At 35.1% G+C, this 19,660-nt stretch overlaps 1 protein-coding gene across 2 annotated transcripts in view; it reads right to left on the bottom strand.

Moving 5' to 3' along the window:
* Positions 1-19,660, bottom strand: part of LOC106874539 (guanine nucleotide exchange factor subunit RIC1) — a 245,149-nt gene that overhangs the window by 187,026 nt on the left and 38,463 nt on the right. Inside the window, exons 2-7 of one of the 2 annotated variants that reach the window (XM_014922306.2) lie at positions 18,689-18,796; positions 17,379-17,467; positions 15,197-15,304; positions 11,995-12,170; positions 3,644-3,756; positions 1,840-1,925 (exon numbers count right to left, since the gene is read on the bottom strand). In XM_014922306.2, coding sequence (XP_014777792.1) covers positions 1,840-1,925; positions 3,644-3,756; positions 11,995-12,170; positions 15,197-15,304; positions 17,379-17,467; positions 18,689-18,796 — 680 coding nt within the window. The remainder of the gene's footprint in view (positions 1-1,839; positions 1,926-3,643; positions 3,757-11,994; positions 12,171-15,196; positions 15,305-17,378; positions 17,468-18,688; positions 18,797-19,660) is intronic. The other variant, XM_014922307.2, reaches the window with a different exon arrangement.

Genomic DNA, 19,660 nt, shown 5'->3' with positions numbered 1-19,660 from the left:
AGAGAGAGAGAGAGAGAGAGAGAGAGAGAGAGAGAGAGAGAGAGAGAGAGAGAGAGACAGATGTACACCCGTACACATACACACACTTGATCCTCTTATACAGACCAATGCTGCAATCATCAGTTGTAATGAATGTAAAAATTTAACTATTTGGTCTAGTTTTGTTATCACTAAGTTGGTTATTTCCCGATGTGCAGCTGCAATTCTATCAGTAACTACAATGAATTGCTCCTACATAACATAAATTATATGAATATAACAACTTTTCCAATGAACTGAAGAAGTAGAGAGAATAATAAGTAAGTAAATGAAATGAAATTTCCAATCTGGCTACTTTTCAAAATGATACTTTTGTTGCCAAAAGATTTCAGGAAATTCCAGCTAATCTGGTTTGGTAATGGTTGAAAGATATTGGGTCTTAATTATTTTCTTGTGCTACTGACATTTGTTGTCTACAAAAGATGAACTATCAAATTTGTGACTACTTTTTATGTTACTGCATAGCAAGAGTCACAGCACAAGTATTCTTGACACAACTATTGTGAGAGATTTTCTGAAAATTGTGCTAACATTACTTTAGAAACGTATTCTACTCTCATAGACAACAACCCCTCTTTTGTTTGGATTTGAGAAACAAGATCATAACTACACATCTTAACATCAGCTGAATCACCATCACCAGCAGCAACTGCTGTATTTATTTATGGAAATAAACACAACTTACACTAGTTCAGAATATTCCAACTTTTCAACTACAAAACATGAATGAACACAGAGATGGCATACAGGACAACCAGTTGACAGGTTAGAAGTTCATATCTAATAACCAACATTGTGTTGTATCCATAATATTCATAGACAGGACAAATATCAAATAGCCCAGTTCACAATGCTTGTAAACAAATCACTACTATAAATAGTTGCAGCACTATGAGGTTGGTGGTTCATTAGTTTGCAGTGCCCAGTTCAAATCATCTTTTGAGTACAACTTGAAGACAAATGGATGTCAGCAAGCTGGCTTATCCTGCATAATGATGAAGTTTTCACTTGTGCCACTATAACTTAGTGAATATATACAGAATATTGTAGATAAATGACTTAAGTGCTAGACAACTGACATTAAAGCCATTAATTTTAACTCCTGCTTCAATCACTGCATTGAGCCCATGGATAATATGTATCACACTGTTAGCAGATTACGAAATGGCAGTGATAGTTGTAGTGGTATTAGAGGTGGGACAGTTGGAGAGTATCTTTAAACAAGCAGCCACATTTCTTTAGCCACCAGTAGCCGTATCTGAGTAACATGAGAACTAGTCAGAAGTTCCACACACAAACATGTGGCATAAGACAAGACATTTTAAAGTCTGGTTTTATGTGGGTTGTTTTTTTTTTTTCTTACATCATTTTTTTTTTAAAGAAAATCTAAACAAAGGAATGAGTGAGTGAATAAATGAAGGAAGTAATGAGTGAGTGATTAAGCAGATGAGTGAGTGATTAAGCAGATGAGTGAGTGATTAAGCAGATGGATGAGTGGAGAGGCAAGCAGATGTGTGACTAAATGAAAGATTGCATGAGTGGATAATGAATGAGTGATTGGATAAATGAATGACTTGAAAAGAGTGAATGAGGGAATAAATGACTGAATAAATGAGTGGGTCAGTGGATGGAAGAATGAACATATGACTGCAATTACAATGGACATGTGCAGTAGCAGATATCTAAGAGATTTTGAAAACACAAAGATCAATGTGGCAGTGTATGTACATTCTTTAGAACCCAGATGGATCTATTTGCTAGTGCAGCACATGAAACCAGGGGAAATAAAACATAACTTACCTATAGCATCCATATGCAATTAATTGATAACGATGATTGATAGCAACACAAACAGCATCTGTTAATTCTTTGGCTAAGATTCCTCGCTGATAAGTATATAAAAAAAAAAATTGGTAATTCATACATTAATGATAATAATTAGACATATACAGGTAACGTGTAAAATATAAAAGACAGAGGTAGAATTGCAAATGATTACTCATTACTACTATGCATCATTATTCATACCACTACCGTGTGTCCTTACTGGTAACTATGCGATCCATCTGATAGAAATGGAAAATAGAAATGGTCAAACCAATAGGATACTGGACAACCAGCCAAGAAGTAGTAGTACATATAGTCATCAACAGTTGTTAACACAGCTAAAATAACTGTCAATAGCACAGCTGAAAGTAGGGACCACAGGTTAATAAAATTCACTGTTGTAAGCCATAGCAGTACTTTGGAATTTTGAAATATTTCAATAACTTAGAGTACTAAGTTCAAACTCTTTTGCAGGAAATGCTTCCTGTAATAGAAAAGTGTTCTAGCTAGAGGAAGATTTGTTTATCATTCACTTATAATTTGAAAACCTAAAAATAAGAAGTAGAACTATGTTAATTCCATTTCAGGAAAGAATTGGTTTTAATTTGAGGAATAAGTAGCACTGACAACCTAGAATACATACAAAAACAGTGACACACCAAATTAGATAAGAATGTTTTCCAATTGGCTAGCTTTTCCACCAAATGCTTTACCTAAATATAGATTTATATTTCAGAATGGCAGACGTAAGGAAAAGAGGAATTTTAATACCAATTCTTTTCTGACAGGTACCAGTAATCTACATGACAAAAAAATCCAAATGGGAATCATAAACCAGTCAGAGTTGGTTCAATGAGGCTTGCGATCAAATACATAAGGGTCTTACTCAACTTCTGTATTTACTATTAGCAACACAGATATCATATATATAGTACCTTCTCCATTGTGTTTTAAAGAATTCACTCAAGCAATTTTAGAAAACAGGGAAATTTAGGCATGGGTGTCACAATTTGGAAATTATAATACTCCTGCATTTCCTAAAAGATATTATTCATGTAGATGAAAGCAATCATTAATTATGTTTCCTGATAACTACTATCATACCAAAGTACTGATGAAGAACTGCTATTACACCAAAGTACTGACAGAATAGATACATTGGGCATAGATACATTGAAGCTCCAGCATCTGACTTGGTAAACACCCACAAAATTATTAACAATCATTCCAACAACCACCTTGAGCACCTTTTTCAGCTCCGTGTGTCTAACACACATGAGTATGCCTACAAAGTCAGAAAACAGCACCGCTCCCATGACTTTCGGAAACATTTTTTCACACTCAGAGTTGCAGAAGCATGGAACAAACTACCAGCATCAGTTGTTAGTTGCTGAAACATTGCATCTTTTAAAACCTCCATGCTTCCTGAAATTCGCCAACACTACACCTGATATGCCCCACTCCATATGCATGCACACATGTATATCAGAACTCATTCACTGTTCACTTTCCTGACTCTTGTACATAATTCTATGTACTGTACATAGTTATAGTGTACCTATAACTATAGGTTATAGGTGCACTTATAGTGCACCTATAACCTATAGGTGATGAGTTATAGTGAACCTGAGCATTATACACAATATTATTATTTTTACATCTAAGCACTGACTCAGAACTACTTTCATACTGAGGTACCCACCCATCACACAAAAATATCACTCCCGCCTCTGTAATTATTGTTCATGTCTCTTAGTTCATTCATGCCTTCACTTACATTATCAAAAGCAAATGCTGCTTTCCCTGTGTTTAGCACCAGGCTGTAACCTCTTAGAAAGGGGCTGTAATCAAACTGTGTCACATAGCTGTCTCGGTCTGTGGAACGGGAAGCTGCAACAGAAATCAAATCGTAATTAAGGTATTGGAATCAGATTAGAAGGGTAATTGGGTAGTGTTGAATATGAAAGAAACAATGTGGAATTAAAGGAATGAAATTAAGAGGGTGAAAGCTAGTATTCTAGCAAAAGAACAGATAGCTCAGTATTTCATCCACATAAGTGTCTGAATGTCACATATAAATATGCATGTAAACATAGTTATTTGGTGCAGATTAAGAGTGTAAGCAACATGTATACTAGGGCTAAAGAAAAGCTTTAAAGAGACCTGAAATTACAATATTCTCATTAATTTGTGATTTAAGTCAAAGTAATCATCCAAATAGGTTTACATATACATAGATTTCTATAGAATGTTTTACTCAAGGGGAAGATATAAAAGTAGTGGTGGTTCTAAAGTGTTTAGGATATGGATGATGTACCTGAGATGACATAGACATAAAATGTAGAAAAAATGAGAAAGAAAAATTATATAAATGGCATATGAATTCAATTTAATTTAAAATTGAATATCTGAAATATGAAGAAAAAATTAAGTTATATACACAATAGAATTAAAAAGAGTTTTATAGTAAACAGGTAGCTGCAATTAAAAGTGTAATGCTATAAACATACTATAAACATATAATTAATATACGTATTAATATCTAGTTACCTGCCTTGTCTCTATTACCCAATAATCTTGTAGACCATATGTGCACACATCATCATCATCATCATCATCATCGTTTAACGTCCACTTTCCATGCTAGCATGGGTTGGACGACTTGACTGAGGACTGGTGAAACCGGATGGCAACACCAGGCTCCAATCTAAATTTGGCAGAGTTTCTACAGCTGGATGCCCTTCCTAACGTCAACCACTCAGAGAGTGTAGTAGGTGCTTTTACGTGTTACCTGCACAAAGGCCAGTCAGGCGATACTGGCAACGGCCACGCTCAAAATGGTGTCTTTTATGTGCCACCCGCACAAGCCAGTCCAGGGGCACTGGCAACGATCTCGCTCGAAAATCCTACGGAAGCCAGTCAGGCGGTACTGGCAACGGCCACGCTCAAAATGGTGCATCTTATGTGCCACCCGCACAAGAGCCAGTCCAGGGGCACTGGCAACGATCTTACTTGGCTTGCCGGGTCTTCTCACGCACAGCACATTTCCAAAGGTCTCAGTCAGTAGTCATCGCCTTGGTGAGGCCCAATGTACGAAGGTCTTGCCTCACCACCTCAGCCCAGGTCTTCCTGGGCCTACCTACGAAGGTCTTGCCTCACCACCTCAGCCCAGGTCTTCCTGTCATTCAATTTCTCTCACACACAAGCTACGTATATCAATCTATCTGACATTACAAATATGATGTTCATATTCATAGTGTGTATTTTTGAAATATTAAATCACTGATCTTCAATCTACAGCCTGCATGTTATTTCACCTATTTACAAAAAAGTTTACTTCTAACAGTTAAATGCAGATCTCCAAACAGCTCAGCTAACACACACACACACACATTCCCAAAAAGAATTATTTCTTGTTCTCTCTTAGAGCTGAAATGAAACTGTACAAACATAATGCTGTGTAAACTGAGGAATTGTATGTACAACCTGCAACTTTCTACTCCTAAATTAAAATGCAGATGTCTGTTTACAATATTGGAAACTTGATCTCCATCTGTGGTCTTGCTGGTGTTTTTCCAACTCAAATTGTTTACACGTATATATTTAGTATTGATCAGTGTGCGTGTGTGTGTGATAGAGAGAGAGAGGGCAGGATGTATACAATACACACAAAGAACCAAAACTAATAGGATATAATTAAGAGTATTTGAGGGGAAGAAACAATAAATGAAAGAGGTGTAAATATTTGTGCGGTGGAAAAAAACATGTGACATTTGAGATAATTGTTTTATTTAAGAATCAAGGAATAATTGATGCAAAATGGCAAAATACAAGTAGTGAATAAATAAATGAATGAACTAATCTAGTCTAATGAATGAACAACAAACAGTAAATTCAATGTGACAATTTAGAAGAGGTCATGAAAGAGAAACGGAGATAAACACTTATACATACACACAGATCATAAGATAACAACAGACCATAAAAGCAAAGTTCACAGTTGATACTTAAGCTACATGCTTAATCCCCACCAGACTAAAACTACGAAAGCAACTACAGTACAAGTGGCTTATTTTACAATATTAGTACCAAGTTGTTTTTGGTTTCACTTGTTAGTTTTTCAATAGACAATCATTTGTTTTTTTCTTTTGCTTGCATATCATTTTTTTTTCTTTATATTCCAAATATATTTTCTACCATTAGCAGATTACAAACTAAATATTCTCTCACTAAATGCAAAAAAAAAAAACCTAAATTCTTTAGATTTACACTCATTATCATTATTATAGTCACTGAGGGCAGGCATTGTGATGTTATTGTTCAACACAGTTTTTAGTCCTATAGGGTTTAAAAAAAAAACACCAAAGGTTTTCAGAATATAGGTTACAAGGACAAGATCATATATAGAATATGAGCTATATTGTTTATTATTATCAAATTGTACAAATTGCATTTGTACAATTTGACTCCAAGTCTCACCCAGAGACCTCAAGAGACAACAAGTTAGAAGTTTGAGTTGGTAGTATGACTAGAGTGCCATATTTTTGGTTTTGCACAGAGTATTGTTCTAGAGAATGTCTGTCAAAACTTAAGAAAATTAGAAGTTTGTTCTAAAAGTAATTTGGTGATAAGATGATATAGTATCATCTCAAGTCAACAGTAAAAAGTGTTTGCTATTATGTACATTTAAAAGTACTTTTGACAACGTTTACAGATTAAAATGTTTTAGGAATTAGTTTCAATATAAAACCAAAACTCCAGTAATATACTAAAATTCAATCAATCAACCAAAACACTCCTGTTTACAAAAAGGTTCACACCAAACAGAAAGTCCAAGCATATCTCATATGAGAAACCTTACATTCTCAAAAATATTGCCAAATTGTGGAATTCTATACCATAAAACATTTTTCCGATGACTTCCATGTTTATTAACTCCCATGTATCATGAAAATTAATGGAAAACTTGGTTTTACATTACAGAATTCCATGTCATGGCAAAATTTTCAGGATCACAATGTTCCCATAACATACACCCATACAGAGGTGTACCTGTAATCTTTTATTATTTTTATGCTAGTAACTTTTATTGTTATTACAACTGATGTTGTTTTATTATTGTTGGTGCTGTTCTCAGTGGACTAAATAAGTAGATGGTTGGCTCAGTGTGAAACTGGTCTGAGATGAGTTTGCAATAGGGAGGACTTTGCTGCTCAGTGCACAGACAAAAAAGTAACATCTCAAAAATGGTTTTCAGAAAGTATAACCATCACTCTATATTCAGAGTTCTAATCTTTGTAGGTTTATTTTGCTTTTCATTGCTTCAGGTTAGATGAAGTAAGTATTAGATATACTGGAATCAACAGCTTTCTGAACTTTTTCCATTCCATTCTTACTCTGGCAACTGTTTTTAGAACATCTACGTCCACTGCAAACTAGATTACAAAGCAAACAAGTTATTAACTACTTCTACAGAATTTGGCAAGCATTTGGAAGGATTTATCCTGCACATTTTCTTACAATTAGCTAATCCTGTTAATCTATGAAGTCTACTTTTCCCATCAGCCTCTCTGTTATCCCACTACATCGTTTATGCACCTATAGTTTACAATGGGTGCACCTTTTGGAATTCCCACCTATTCCATGTATGGCTACTTTCCCAATGACAGAATTGTCTTCTTTCCCCACTTACTAAAACTTTAATCTTTGCCAGGTTTGCTTTGAGGCCTCTTGATTCTAGATTTCGCTTCCAAGTTTGGAATTTCTTTTCTGAACCTTTGACTGATTCGTCAATGAGAACTAGGTCATCAGCTTACAAGTGTTCCCACAGACTGGTCTTAAACTTCTATTATGGCTTAGAGAACAATGATATACAGGAGGCAGCTGAGAACTGAGCCCTCTTATACACTAACCTGCATGTAAAATTCCTCACTTAACTCATTAATTCTTCCTTTGCTGATAGCAGTCTGTACATAGCTTACTAACTCATACAATCCATTCAATGTAGCCTATCAAAAGCCTTCTTCAGATTGACAAAAGCTTGATACAGTAGTTTACTCCTAGCTAATAATTTCTCTTACGGTTGTCTAATTAGTAAGACAGCATCAGTGGCCCCCCCCATCCTGAATAAATCCAAACTCTGTTTTGTCTAGGCTGATTCTCTTCCTAATCAATCACGCAGTAAACCTTTTAGTATCTTTCAGAAGAAGAAGGGCAGCACTCATGAGACCTTTATGCAATGATTGGAAGGGAGGGAGAGATGGAAGGAGTTAGGCCAAAGACCTGCTCTGAATGTTTGCAACAGAGTTGACTTTACTAAAAGACCTAAAAGTCTTGCATTAAACCAAATGATTTATTAAATCCACTACTCTTTAAATAATCTTCCAAGGGGAATTTCTTTTCAACAGAGGCACAAAGCCTGAAATTTGGGGGGAGGGGGGGCAACTGATTAGATCAACCCCAGTACGCAACTGGTACTTAATTTATCGACTCCGAAAGGATGAAAGGCAAAGTCAACCTCAGCAGAATTTGAACTCAGAACATAAAGACAGAAGAAATACTGCTAAAGCATTTCGCCTGGCATGCTAACATTTCTGTCAGCTCACCACCTTCCAAGGGGAATATTGCAATATTTATGTTAGAATAATATTGGTTAGAGTTGTTAGAATATGTTAGAATAACATTGTAACAGTTGTGATTGTGACTCATGCTAAAATATCTGAGGATTATATTATAACAACAAAGATAATTTATTACTTTGGAGAAGTGAAAAGTATTATTATAAACTCAATTGGTGCCTAACAGTTTTGGAGAAGAGAGAGAATTCTTCACAATAATGAGCCATATATATGTACATATTGATTTCTCACACTGGCATATAACCAGTATGAATATGTCATAGGTGTGTGTGTGTGTGTGTGTGTGTGTTTGTGTGTGTGTATGCATGTGTGCATATAAGATAGAATTCTACAAAGATATATAAATATCTAATAAGACATCACTTGGTCAACATCCAATCATATAATGTTGTTAGCAACTTGCTATTTTTGATCAGTTTCATTTATAACATCAGTTTATATAGTCAGAAAAAAATTATGCCGCCTCAACACAGACAATGTTGGGGTATCTTTTACTTTTATCTTTAGCTTGTTCCAGTCATTAGACTGCAGCCATGCCAGGACACCACCTTGAAGGGTTTTTTCAGTTGAACAAATCAATCTCAGGGCTTATTCTGTTTAAGCCTGGTAATTATTCTATCAGTCTCTTTTGTCGAACTGCTAATCTACAGGGATGTAAACACACCAATACCAGTAGTCAAGTGGTGGTGGGGAACAAACACACACACATATATATACACACAATAGGTTTCTTTCAGTTTCCGTCTACCAAATCTACTCACAAGACTTTGGTCAGCCTGAGGTTATAGTAGAAGATACAATATATAATACAATACAAGAGAAAACAATAAGGAGTGTATAAAGTCACAAATGACAGAGAAATTGTTTGATGAAATTTCATCAAACTATTTCTCTAAATGACTGTGTATGTGTGTATGAGGTAGGATGCATGGTTACCATCTGGATAGTTAAGTTATACAAGCAAAAGTCATACCCAATGACTGGTGTAGTAGTATCACCATTAACTGCTACCAAAGAAAAGGAGATGCCTTAGAAGGAAGAAGTTTTAGGGAAATCAAACAACTGGAACAGGTTATGAGGTTACAGGAAGAGTCACAGCACAATTGATTCATGAGAGTTCACCTAGATGAGATGCAGTTTGGTTTCGTGTCCACTACCCATCATCTCTCTAACCACAGATCTTCCTTGGTACCATCTATTTCATGCAACTCAGAACCATTTCACTTGTTATCCATCCTTTATCCATTAATGCTGTTCTCTGCACACACACACTCTCCACTTTACCCTGATCTCCACCACCACTCCACTGAACCACCATATTACTTCTCCTCCTCCTCCTCCACCATACTGTCTCTCACTCCATGAACTATGCCTGCCTCTCCATCCACCCCAACTCTTGCAATCTATCAAACCACATATCATTTTACCCTGGTTACTACATCATCTTGGAGGTGCAATGGCCCAGTGGTTAGGGCAGCGGACTCGCGGTCATAGGATCGCGGTTTCGATTCCCAGACCGGGCGTTGTGAGTCTTTATTGAGCAAAAACACCTAAAGCTCCACGAGGCTCCGGCAGGGGATGGTGATGAACCCTGCTGTACTCTTCCACCACAACTTTCTCTCACTCTTACTTCCTGTTTCTGTTGTGCCTGTAATTCAAAGGGTTAGCCTTGTCACACTGTGTCACGCTGAATATCCCTGAGAACTACGTTGAGGGTACACCTGTCTGTGGAGTGCTCAGCCACTTGCACGTTAATTTCACGAGCAGGCTGTTCTGTTGATCAGATCAACTGGAACCCTCGACGTCGTAAGCGACGGAGTGCCAACAACAACTACATCATCATTACTATTCCGCTGCTCTCCTCCCCTTCTTTTCTGCACTGTCAGTCATTTTCTACTCACCCCTACCTCCCTAACTTATGTAACACTGGTCATCCCTCGTCTCTTATTAACCTTTCAACTCTACTCAATCTTTACAGCTGTCACCTCCCTCCCCTCCTCTTATTCCCTTTCTCTCACTTCCTCATATAATCCTGCAATCTCTATCCACCCATACTCTTGGTTCTTCTGTCCCCACTCCTTTCAACTCACCTTGTATCTTAAGGGTCCACCTAGATACCTCATCACTACTATTTTTATCTCTTTCCAGATCCACCTAATCACTCTTACCTCTCTTCTAAATATGTAACTTGCCATGTAGCTCCTCTGCAGCAAAAAACTTTTCTGCTCTAGCCCCTTCTTATACTCTAATGCAGGGTTTTTCAAACTTTTTGACTTGGAGACCCCTTTATATTTCAGGCTTTACCTTAGGGACCCCCTTATAAACACTTATAAAATTTATACATAAATATTTGCTTAAAATAACATATATTTTTACATTTATTTATTTAACAGTATTTAACAAATAGGTTTATTGTCAATTAAAAGATTTTGATTAAAAAACATATAAAATCAAATTGCCCATAAAAAGTATTTGCTGTCCACGGACCCCCTGTCTTTTCCTTGCGGATCCCCTGTCTTTTCCTTGCGGATCCCCTGTCTTTTCCTTGCGGACCCCCTGTGGTCCACGGACCACAGTTTGAAAACCCCTGCTCTAATGCATCATCTCCTGACATAAAGCTGCTCCCCTCAGGGTTTGTAATCTTGCAAATAACATGACAACCTTACGAATACTGGTAGTAAGAAACAAAAAAACACACAGTAAATGTTGTAAAGTGGTTGACATTAGGAAGGGCATCGAACCATAGAAACCATACGCATCCCTTCAATCCATCAGATCCTGTTAAACTGTCAAACCCATGCCAACAAGATATATACACACACATCACTTAGTAATTATAAGACCAGTAGAATACACAAAGTGATACAAAGTCACAGTCATATGTGTAGTTGTATTCACACATACACACACTTGAAGTGGATGGTATCTCTAAAGCAGAGGTAGGTAAGTACATTGTCATAATGCAAGCATAAATATATCCTAAGGCAATACACCACATTTATCATTTCAGCAATCTTAGCAACACGTATAACTGCACCAGCTTTGTCCAAAACTATTTCTAAGTTATGAAGTCAAGCACATATGAGGTAGTATACATGATTGCCCTGATCCAGTCATTCATTGCATAGCTGTATATATGTTTGATACAAATGAAAAAAAACTTTAGATCATGTTTGAACCAAGTTATACAAATAGATAAAAGAACATAAGAGAACATGTATATACATATGTGCATGAATCTGACGATAATCCTGTAACGTGCCAATCTGAATATAATGTAGATGGAAAGGGTAAAGGCCAAATGACTAGCCTGATCAGGGCGTAGTACTGTAATAACTCAATTAGAAAAATTCACTTGAAGAGAAAATATTTCAAAGAATTTCAGTAAAGGAGTTGGATATAAAACTGAATTTAACAGCAGTGACAAAAGTGAGAGGTTAGCAATGAGAGAAAGAGTAACATGGCACCAGTTAATATATTCGACACTCACAGTTTGCGTTAGACCTAGCAGCCATCTCACCTCGGCAATGTTGGAGATCTGTAGACATGGATATGGAAGGGATGTTAATTTTGTCAACATACTCAAGAGACCTGTCTTTCCAGGGAATTCGTTGTAAATAACCATCAACAGTGGAGAAAATGAGATGATCTTGGTTACTTTGTAAGCTGGTAAAATAAAAGAAAACAAATGGAAAAATTGAAAGAAAATAAATTCAGAATGAACACGTCATTGTTTTTATGATATTGTTATGTTGCAGCGAAGCAAATCAGTACAGCACTGGCACTCCATCAGTTATGATGACGAGGGTTCCAGCTGATCCAATCAACAGAACAGCTAGCTTGTGACATTAATGTGCAATTGGCTGAGCACTCCACAAACATGTGTACCCTTAACATAATTCTCAGAGAAATTTAGCATGACACAGAATGTGACAAGGCTGGCCCTTTTGAAATACAGGTACAACTCATTTTTACTAGCAGAGTGGATTGGTGTAACGTGAAATAAAATGTCTTGCTCAAGGACACAATGCATCACCAGGAATTGAACTCATGACCTTACAATCGTGAACTGAATACCCTAACCACTAAGCCACATACCTTCACAGTAGAGCACTAGTCTAATCTTATATTCTGAGCTAAAATTCCACGAAGATCAGCTTTATTCTTTTATAAGTTGACTATATTTCACTGTACAACATTTCTTTCCTTGTTTCAATGTCAGAATTAGTAGAGCTTCAGACAAAAGCCTTGCAGTATTTAGTTACACCCCTCTACATTCCAATTTTAAATGCCACCAAGATAGATTTTTGTCTTTGATCCATTCACAATTGACAAAATAGGAAACCGAGTGTTGTTGTCAACTTAATCAACAATACTGTCCCCTAAAATTTGAGTCAGAGGACTAATGTGAGAAAACATTATCCTTATTAAAGGACTGATACTTTACCATCCTCCCTATATCATCAAGGCTACAGTTCTAGCTGAACATGTTTTTATTTGCTATTTCATGGAACTTTATAGAAACAATTTTTTTTCAGTTCACAGATGTGGGAAATAAGTGGAAATTTCCCTTTGACTTTACATTTAGATTCATGCTTATATATTCCAAGAACTATTTAATTCCACAGACATTATTATGTCCTTATTCGTTGCTTTTTATTGTTTACATGTCCAGGAATTTCTATTCAGACAGTTTTCAACATTTTAAAAATTTTTACTGAGATGATTTTATTGATAAGATAGAATTGATAAATCAATGTAGAAAAAATTAAACATGTAGGCGTGGTAAGTAGCTTGCTTACCAACCACATAGTTCTGGGTTCATTCCCACTGCGTAGCACCTTGAGCAAGTGTCTTCTACTATAGCCTCGGGCCGACCAAAGCCTTGTGAGTGGATTTGGTAGACGGAAAACTGAAAGAAGCCTGTCGTATATATGTATATATGTGTGTATATGTTTGTGTGTCTGTGTTTGTCCCCCGAACATCGCTTGACAACTGATGCTGGTGTGTTTACATCCCTGTAACTTAGCAGTTCGGCAAAAGAGACCAATAGAATAAGTACTAGGTTTGCAAAGAATAAGTCCTGGGGTCGATTTGCTCGACTAAGGCGGTGCTCCAGAATGGCCACAGTCAAATGACTGAAACAAGTAAAAGAGTAAAAGAGTATGTCTTTTAATGACAATATCAATATAATTACGTCTATGTAAGAACAGCTACAATATGAATCTTAATTCAAATTCCTAGAAGAAACTTTACTTTAGGAAATACATGAATATCAAAAATTCTTATTTCACCTTATCTAAGATATTTCAACCTTTATGCCTATGATAGAAATTTATATTTTTTACTGCTATTATCATTATTGTGGAGGCACAATGGCCCAGTGGTTAGGGAAGCGGACTCGCAGTCGGAGGATCACAGTTTCAATTCCCAGACCAGGCGTCGTGTGTGTTTATTGAGCGAAAACACCTAAAGCTCCAAGAAGTTCCGGCAGGGGGTGGTGGCGGCCCCTGTTGTACTCTTTCACCCCAACTTTCTCTCACTCTTTCTTCCTGTTTCTTGAGTAAAGCTGCGATGGACTGGCGTCCTGTTGAGCTGGTGGGGAACCCATACGCCATAGAAACCAGGAAACCAGGCCCATGAGCTTGGCTAGGCTTTAAAAGGGCACATAAATAAAAATTATTATTATTATTATTATTATTATTATTATTAAAACATAAGTGGTGAGCTGGCAGAATCACTAGCACACTGGGCAAAATGCTAATTGGCATTTCATCCATCGTTTTATTCTGAGTTCAAATTCCACTGAGATCAATTTTGCCTTTCATCCTTTCAAGGTTGATAAAATAGGTACCAGTTGAATGCTGGGGGTCAATGTAATCGACTTACCCACTCTCCTGAAATTACTGGCCTTGTGCCGAAATTTAAAGTTTTTTTTTTTATTATCATTACAGCTGTTGTTACTATTGTTAATATTATTACTATTACTAATAAATCAGGGTGGCGAGCTAGCAGAATCGTTAGCACGCCGGGTGAAATGCTTAGCGGTATTTTGTCTGCCGTTACATTCAGAGTTCAAATTCTGCCGAGGCTGACTTTGCCTTTCATCCTTTCAGGGTTGATTAAATAAGTACCAGTTATGCACTGGAGTCGATGTACTCGATTTAATCCTTTTGTATGTCCTTGTTTGTCCCCTCTATGTTTAGCCCCCTGTGGGCAATAAAGAAATAAATATCAATAAATAGTTTGAAGTAAAGATAAATAGGTAGACTATGTTTCCAAAGTTTACAATAAGTCTTAACTATATCCTTAATTAGTATCTCAATTATCTTCATTATCATCCTTATTAGGACGTAAGTTGGCATAAACAGTAGAGCATCAGACCAAATGTTTTACAATATTAAATTACAACCTATGTTTTAAGATCAAATCCATCTCTAGTAGACTTTGCCTTTCATCTATCTTACATTACTGATCAATGATATAATTATTCAATATATAAATATGTAATATATTCAATATATAATATAAATCAATAATACAAGTCCTGGTAATATATGGATGTTGATTCAATTAAATAAACACCTTCCTCAGCAAAACCTCATTTAATCGGAAAATATTTTCTTAGTAAGATAATTATTAGTTCAATGCCAAGAATGACTTTGAGAGAGAATAAAAGAGAAGGTAATTACCATGTTATGTATGAGGAACATTGTAGTGTTGAGAGTAGAGAAAGTTCAATGGCAGGAACACTGTCAGCCTCCAGAATTCCATTGACATCTTGCTTTGGTACACAAAGTCTACATATAGCAAATAAACAAAGGAAAATGATGAAAGACATTGATGCATCATCAGTACATTTTAATACATTTCAATAATCACACCCACATTTACTTGAAATCATTGTCACTGATTGGGTTATCACTAATTTCTATTTGAACTGTTTTAATTGCTCTGAGTTTCTGCAACAGCTTTTATTCCTATATTGAATATTTCATATATGGTATCCTATCTCACACAGTATGTGTTCAACCAATGTTAACCAAGACATTTCCCCTTTCAATAGAGTATTTTTGTTTTTAAAAATAAATTCTATTCTGATTTTTTGAGCATTTTAACTAACACAATTCTGATATTACATATCTATTATAATACCTGCAGAGGAAAAGAAGATCATTTGATTATTGAGTCATTTTTGATATTCCTTCTTGTGTTGCCGCCATAGATTTTAAGATTCATGTCCATACAGATAATTGATTAAATGCCTGAACTAAAAAACACAGGTGGAAGGTCTACAAGAAGGAATTAGTGTTAAAGAAAAATTGCCACAATCTACAATATATTCCTGAGAAACAATTACCCAGCCTGTCATATAAGACCTGTAACTAGTTTTAAGGATAGACTAGAAATTAAAGCACATTTCATTGTGATTGCCTTAATGCAAGGATCTAATTGAAAAAAATATTCAAATAATTTTTAAAGCTCAGAGTAAAACTGAAAACCTGTATCTATAATATCCATACATTTTCAGAAGGTCTTACAGAAGGAAATCCTCTCAGTTACATAGAATAACATTAAAAAATTAATGAAAGAGGAAATATTAACATTAAGAATAGTTGAGCACAGACGGTATGAGAAAAGAAATCATATATGAAATATTCATTATAGACAAACAAATATGACACATACGGTGGAAACTCAGAAAAATCAAAGAAGCAGTACATAGCATTTAGTGATAACATCTAGATATAATGATAACTCAATTAGTAAGAAAAGCATTGATTTGGGGGTAAATATAACTGCAATTAATAAAGCATTAAACATAAATAATATATTTGCAAAAAAATGCTTTCTGATAGTCTTTTATTATTCAGTTAATGAGGTTAGAAAATCAAAACATGAAAAAAAAGTTTTAATTAAAAATTTTTGCAGTCTACTTTTATATCTACATGGTGATATTTGTTACCCAAAACATCTTACTCTTATTTTGTATTCATAGCAAATTGCAACTGAAATTTATTAGAAAACTACAGAAACCATACTTATGCAGCAATTTTGAACCAAGTGTTCAGAACTTAAATATTGTACTATCTGGCATTTAATACTAAGACTTTTAGAAAATGTATCCCTAATTCTAAACATGGAATACTTTAAAAAAGTAACCAACTTAATTTTAACAGGAATAAAAGCACAAGAGAAACAAAAGGGGAGAAGGGTAACTGATTTCTTGCAGAAAATATGGTATGATAAAATAATGCCCTTTAAAGACTTGCAAGATGTAAGGCTGTAACAAGCCATTTTTTGATCTAACAGTACTTCTGTCTAGTGATTTGAAGCAAATTCTTCTGGTTGTTTGTTTTGGTGTAAGACAAATTCATGAGTCAACAGTCAAGAGATCTTGTCTCTGGGATCATGTGGAAACTATGGAGCTGACAACTAATCATTAATTGATTCTGTGAATTACTGAACTACAAAATAATTTTTTGATAAGGACCAGATAGTGAACATACTAATATTGACATACTATTCAATCCTTAAAGACTTCACTATAATTTCCAGGACAAAGATGAAGGAAGGAGTTGGGAACAGATTTTTGACTTAGACTCCCACAACACATTAAATTGTTTCTTGAGTTGCTTGCCAATCCTGAACCTACACATTTCGAATATTATCTTATTGGTGAGGTGTCAAAATAGTCAATCATTTAATGTTTCCATGGTCTGAGAAACTATCCAGTTTTATTTTCCATTTTGTCCCCCCCCCCCCACACACACACACACACTTCTATTTGGCTAATAAAGTTTCAAAATTTAATTAGAGAGTAAGCAGCAATAGAGAAAAAACATTATTAAGAAATATGAATGATGTACTTACTTTTTTTCATGTTGGACATAAAGACAATGATGATTTGGAATGGATCTATCAAGATCAACCTTGAAAAAGAGTACATAGTTCTTGCTCGTCTGAAAAGAACAGAAGAGGGAAAAATAATACAAAACAGCAATGCAAAAATATGTGAGAGTTGATTAAAAATATGTGTAGCTAAATCTTGTTATTTCCTTGGAAATTTATGTGCCTAGAAGTAAATGACATATGAATATTGGGAAGTAAAATTAAGAGATTTATGAGAGACAAATGTAGGAATATATAGTATTAAGGGTTGCTTTTTAAATATGATGTTATGATAATCACAAGAAAGGAAACTGAGAAAACAAATATAATAGGATTAAATAGTAATTATTGTAAAAATAGAACAGCTTTAGAAAGTAGTTTAGAGGTATGTGATGAAAAATAATTGAGAAGGAAATTTACCGGTACAATGGAACAGAAAGAGCCATTACTATCTTTCCCAATAGCACAAAGATCTCTGACCTATAACCAATCCTTGGCATGACTAGCCTTGACTGCAAAACTACACTTAACCATAATGTGACAGAGTAAAATAATATTTAATGAGCTGAATGGATCACTGTCAAACATTTAAAGAACAAACTTTTGATTGAAGTTACTCAATCATATAATTGAAACCACACCCTACATTAAGCACTAGTTTACTATATATATATATATATATATATATATATATATATATAGATAGATAGATAGATAGATAGATAGATAGCTAAATAGATAGATAGATAGATAGATAGATAGATATAGATATATATTTTATACATATGTATATATTTAGTTGAAAGTATAATACTGATAAACATTGATCAACCATCAGCTTCAGTATTAAATAGGTAATCTGAAAAGCACTAGTACAAATGACATTATGAAGTACACAATGGTAATATCTAACTATGTGATAGCATATTGGTATTTGAAAACAGAAAAAATACTACAGTAGTAAAGACAATTGATAAATTACAAGCTAAAAAAGAGAAGGATCTTTAGTATCAAGTGCTTTGACATAACAAGCAGAGAAAACATTTGTTTCAAATATGCAATATGTTAATACAGTGGCCAAATCTCTCGGTATCAGAGAGGAACTTTTTGATACCAGACTCTTCACTAGTTAATCTAGAAGCTAAATCTGATTTTAAAGAGCAAGTGAATCAACATTGTGGATGAGTATTACAAAATCTAAATTTTAAAACAGTAAACCAAACAGAAATGCAATGGCTACATCTAACACTACCAGATGAAACATGAACAACAACAAGTGAAATATAACTCACCGTGACAGCAATGAGTGATGCATCATCTTTCCATTTTGCTAAACAACAATCTCCAACTTCTTTGTGTTTGGATGTGGAAAGTTTAAAATTGACTATTTGAACGGATGGCTGCAAAACAAGAAAAGTTATTTATTGAGGACAAACAGTTGCAAATAGCATAGGAAAGAAAAAAAAATTATAAATTTTGTATCCTTGTATTGGATATATAATATAACAAAGCAAGGGGAAAGAAAGTATATACATGATGCACTACTAATATTACACAAGCCATAATGCTCTCTATCAATGGTTTACAGTGAACTGCTTACCAACCCAAACTGCCAATCCCTCACAGTTCTTTATTTTATAATAATGAGTCAGTCCACCTTTTAGTCACTTGGTGAGTGGTCGGAATCCTTTCACAACATCTTCCCTTTTTAGAATCAGTCTCCCCAATCTTCTCTCCTTTTTAGAATTGAACTCTGCTCCGTGTCTTAATATCTCTTATGCTTAGGGTTCAATTCCAATGTTTCCATTCTTTTCTTTTTTCTGGTGCTAGAAATGTGTAGTTCAAATTGTTTGGGTGTTGATATCTCAAACATATCGTACAATACTTCCATGGGGATTTCATTTCTCGTAACTTTTTCCATGAATCTTTTCTTAAGTTGGTTAATATGTCTTGTGTTCAACATTTTTTTCCTTTTACCAGGAATAACCTTCTTCCAATTTATTTACTGATTACACCATTCTCCCCGCTTTTTTTACCACATCTACATTAAGGGTACATGCATCTGTGGAATGCTCAGACACATGCACGTTAATTTTACGAGCAGACTGTTCTGTTGATCGGATCAACTGGAATACTCATTGTAACCAATGGAGTGCCAGTAGTGTATGTGTGTATATATATATATATATATATATATATAACCCTTTCTGTTGAAGAGTATAGGCTCAAAACGTAAAAGACTTTTCCATTCTTCACAACTGTTA

Source organism: Octopus bimaculoides, chromosome 10 (assembly GCF_001194135.2).
Source record: "Octopus bimaculoides isolate UCB-OBI-ISO-001 chromosome 10, ASM119413v2, whole genome shotgun sequence".
NCBI lineage: Eukaryota > Metazoa > Mollusca > Cephalopoda > Octopoda > Octopodidae > Octopus > Octopus bimaculoides.
This window is presented reverse-complemented; position numbering and strand designations above follow the sequence as displayed.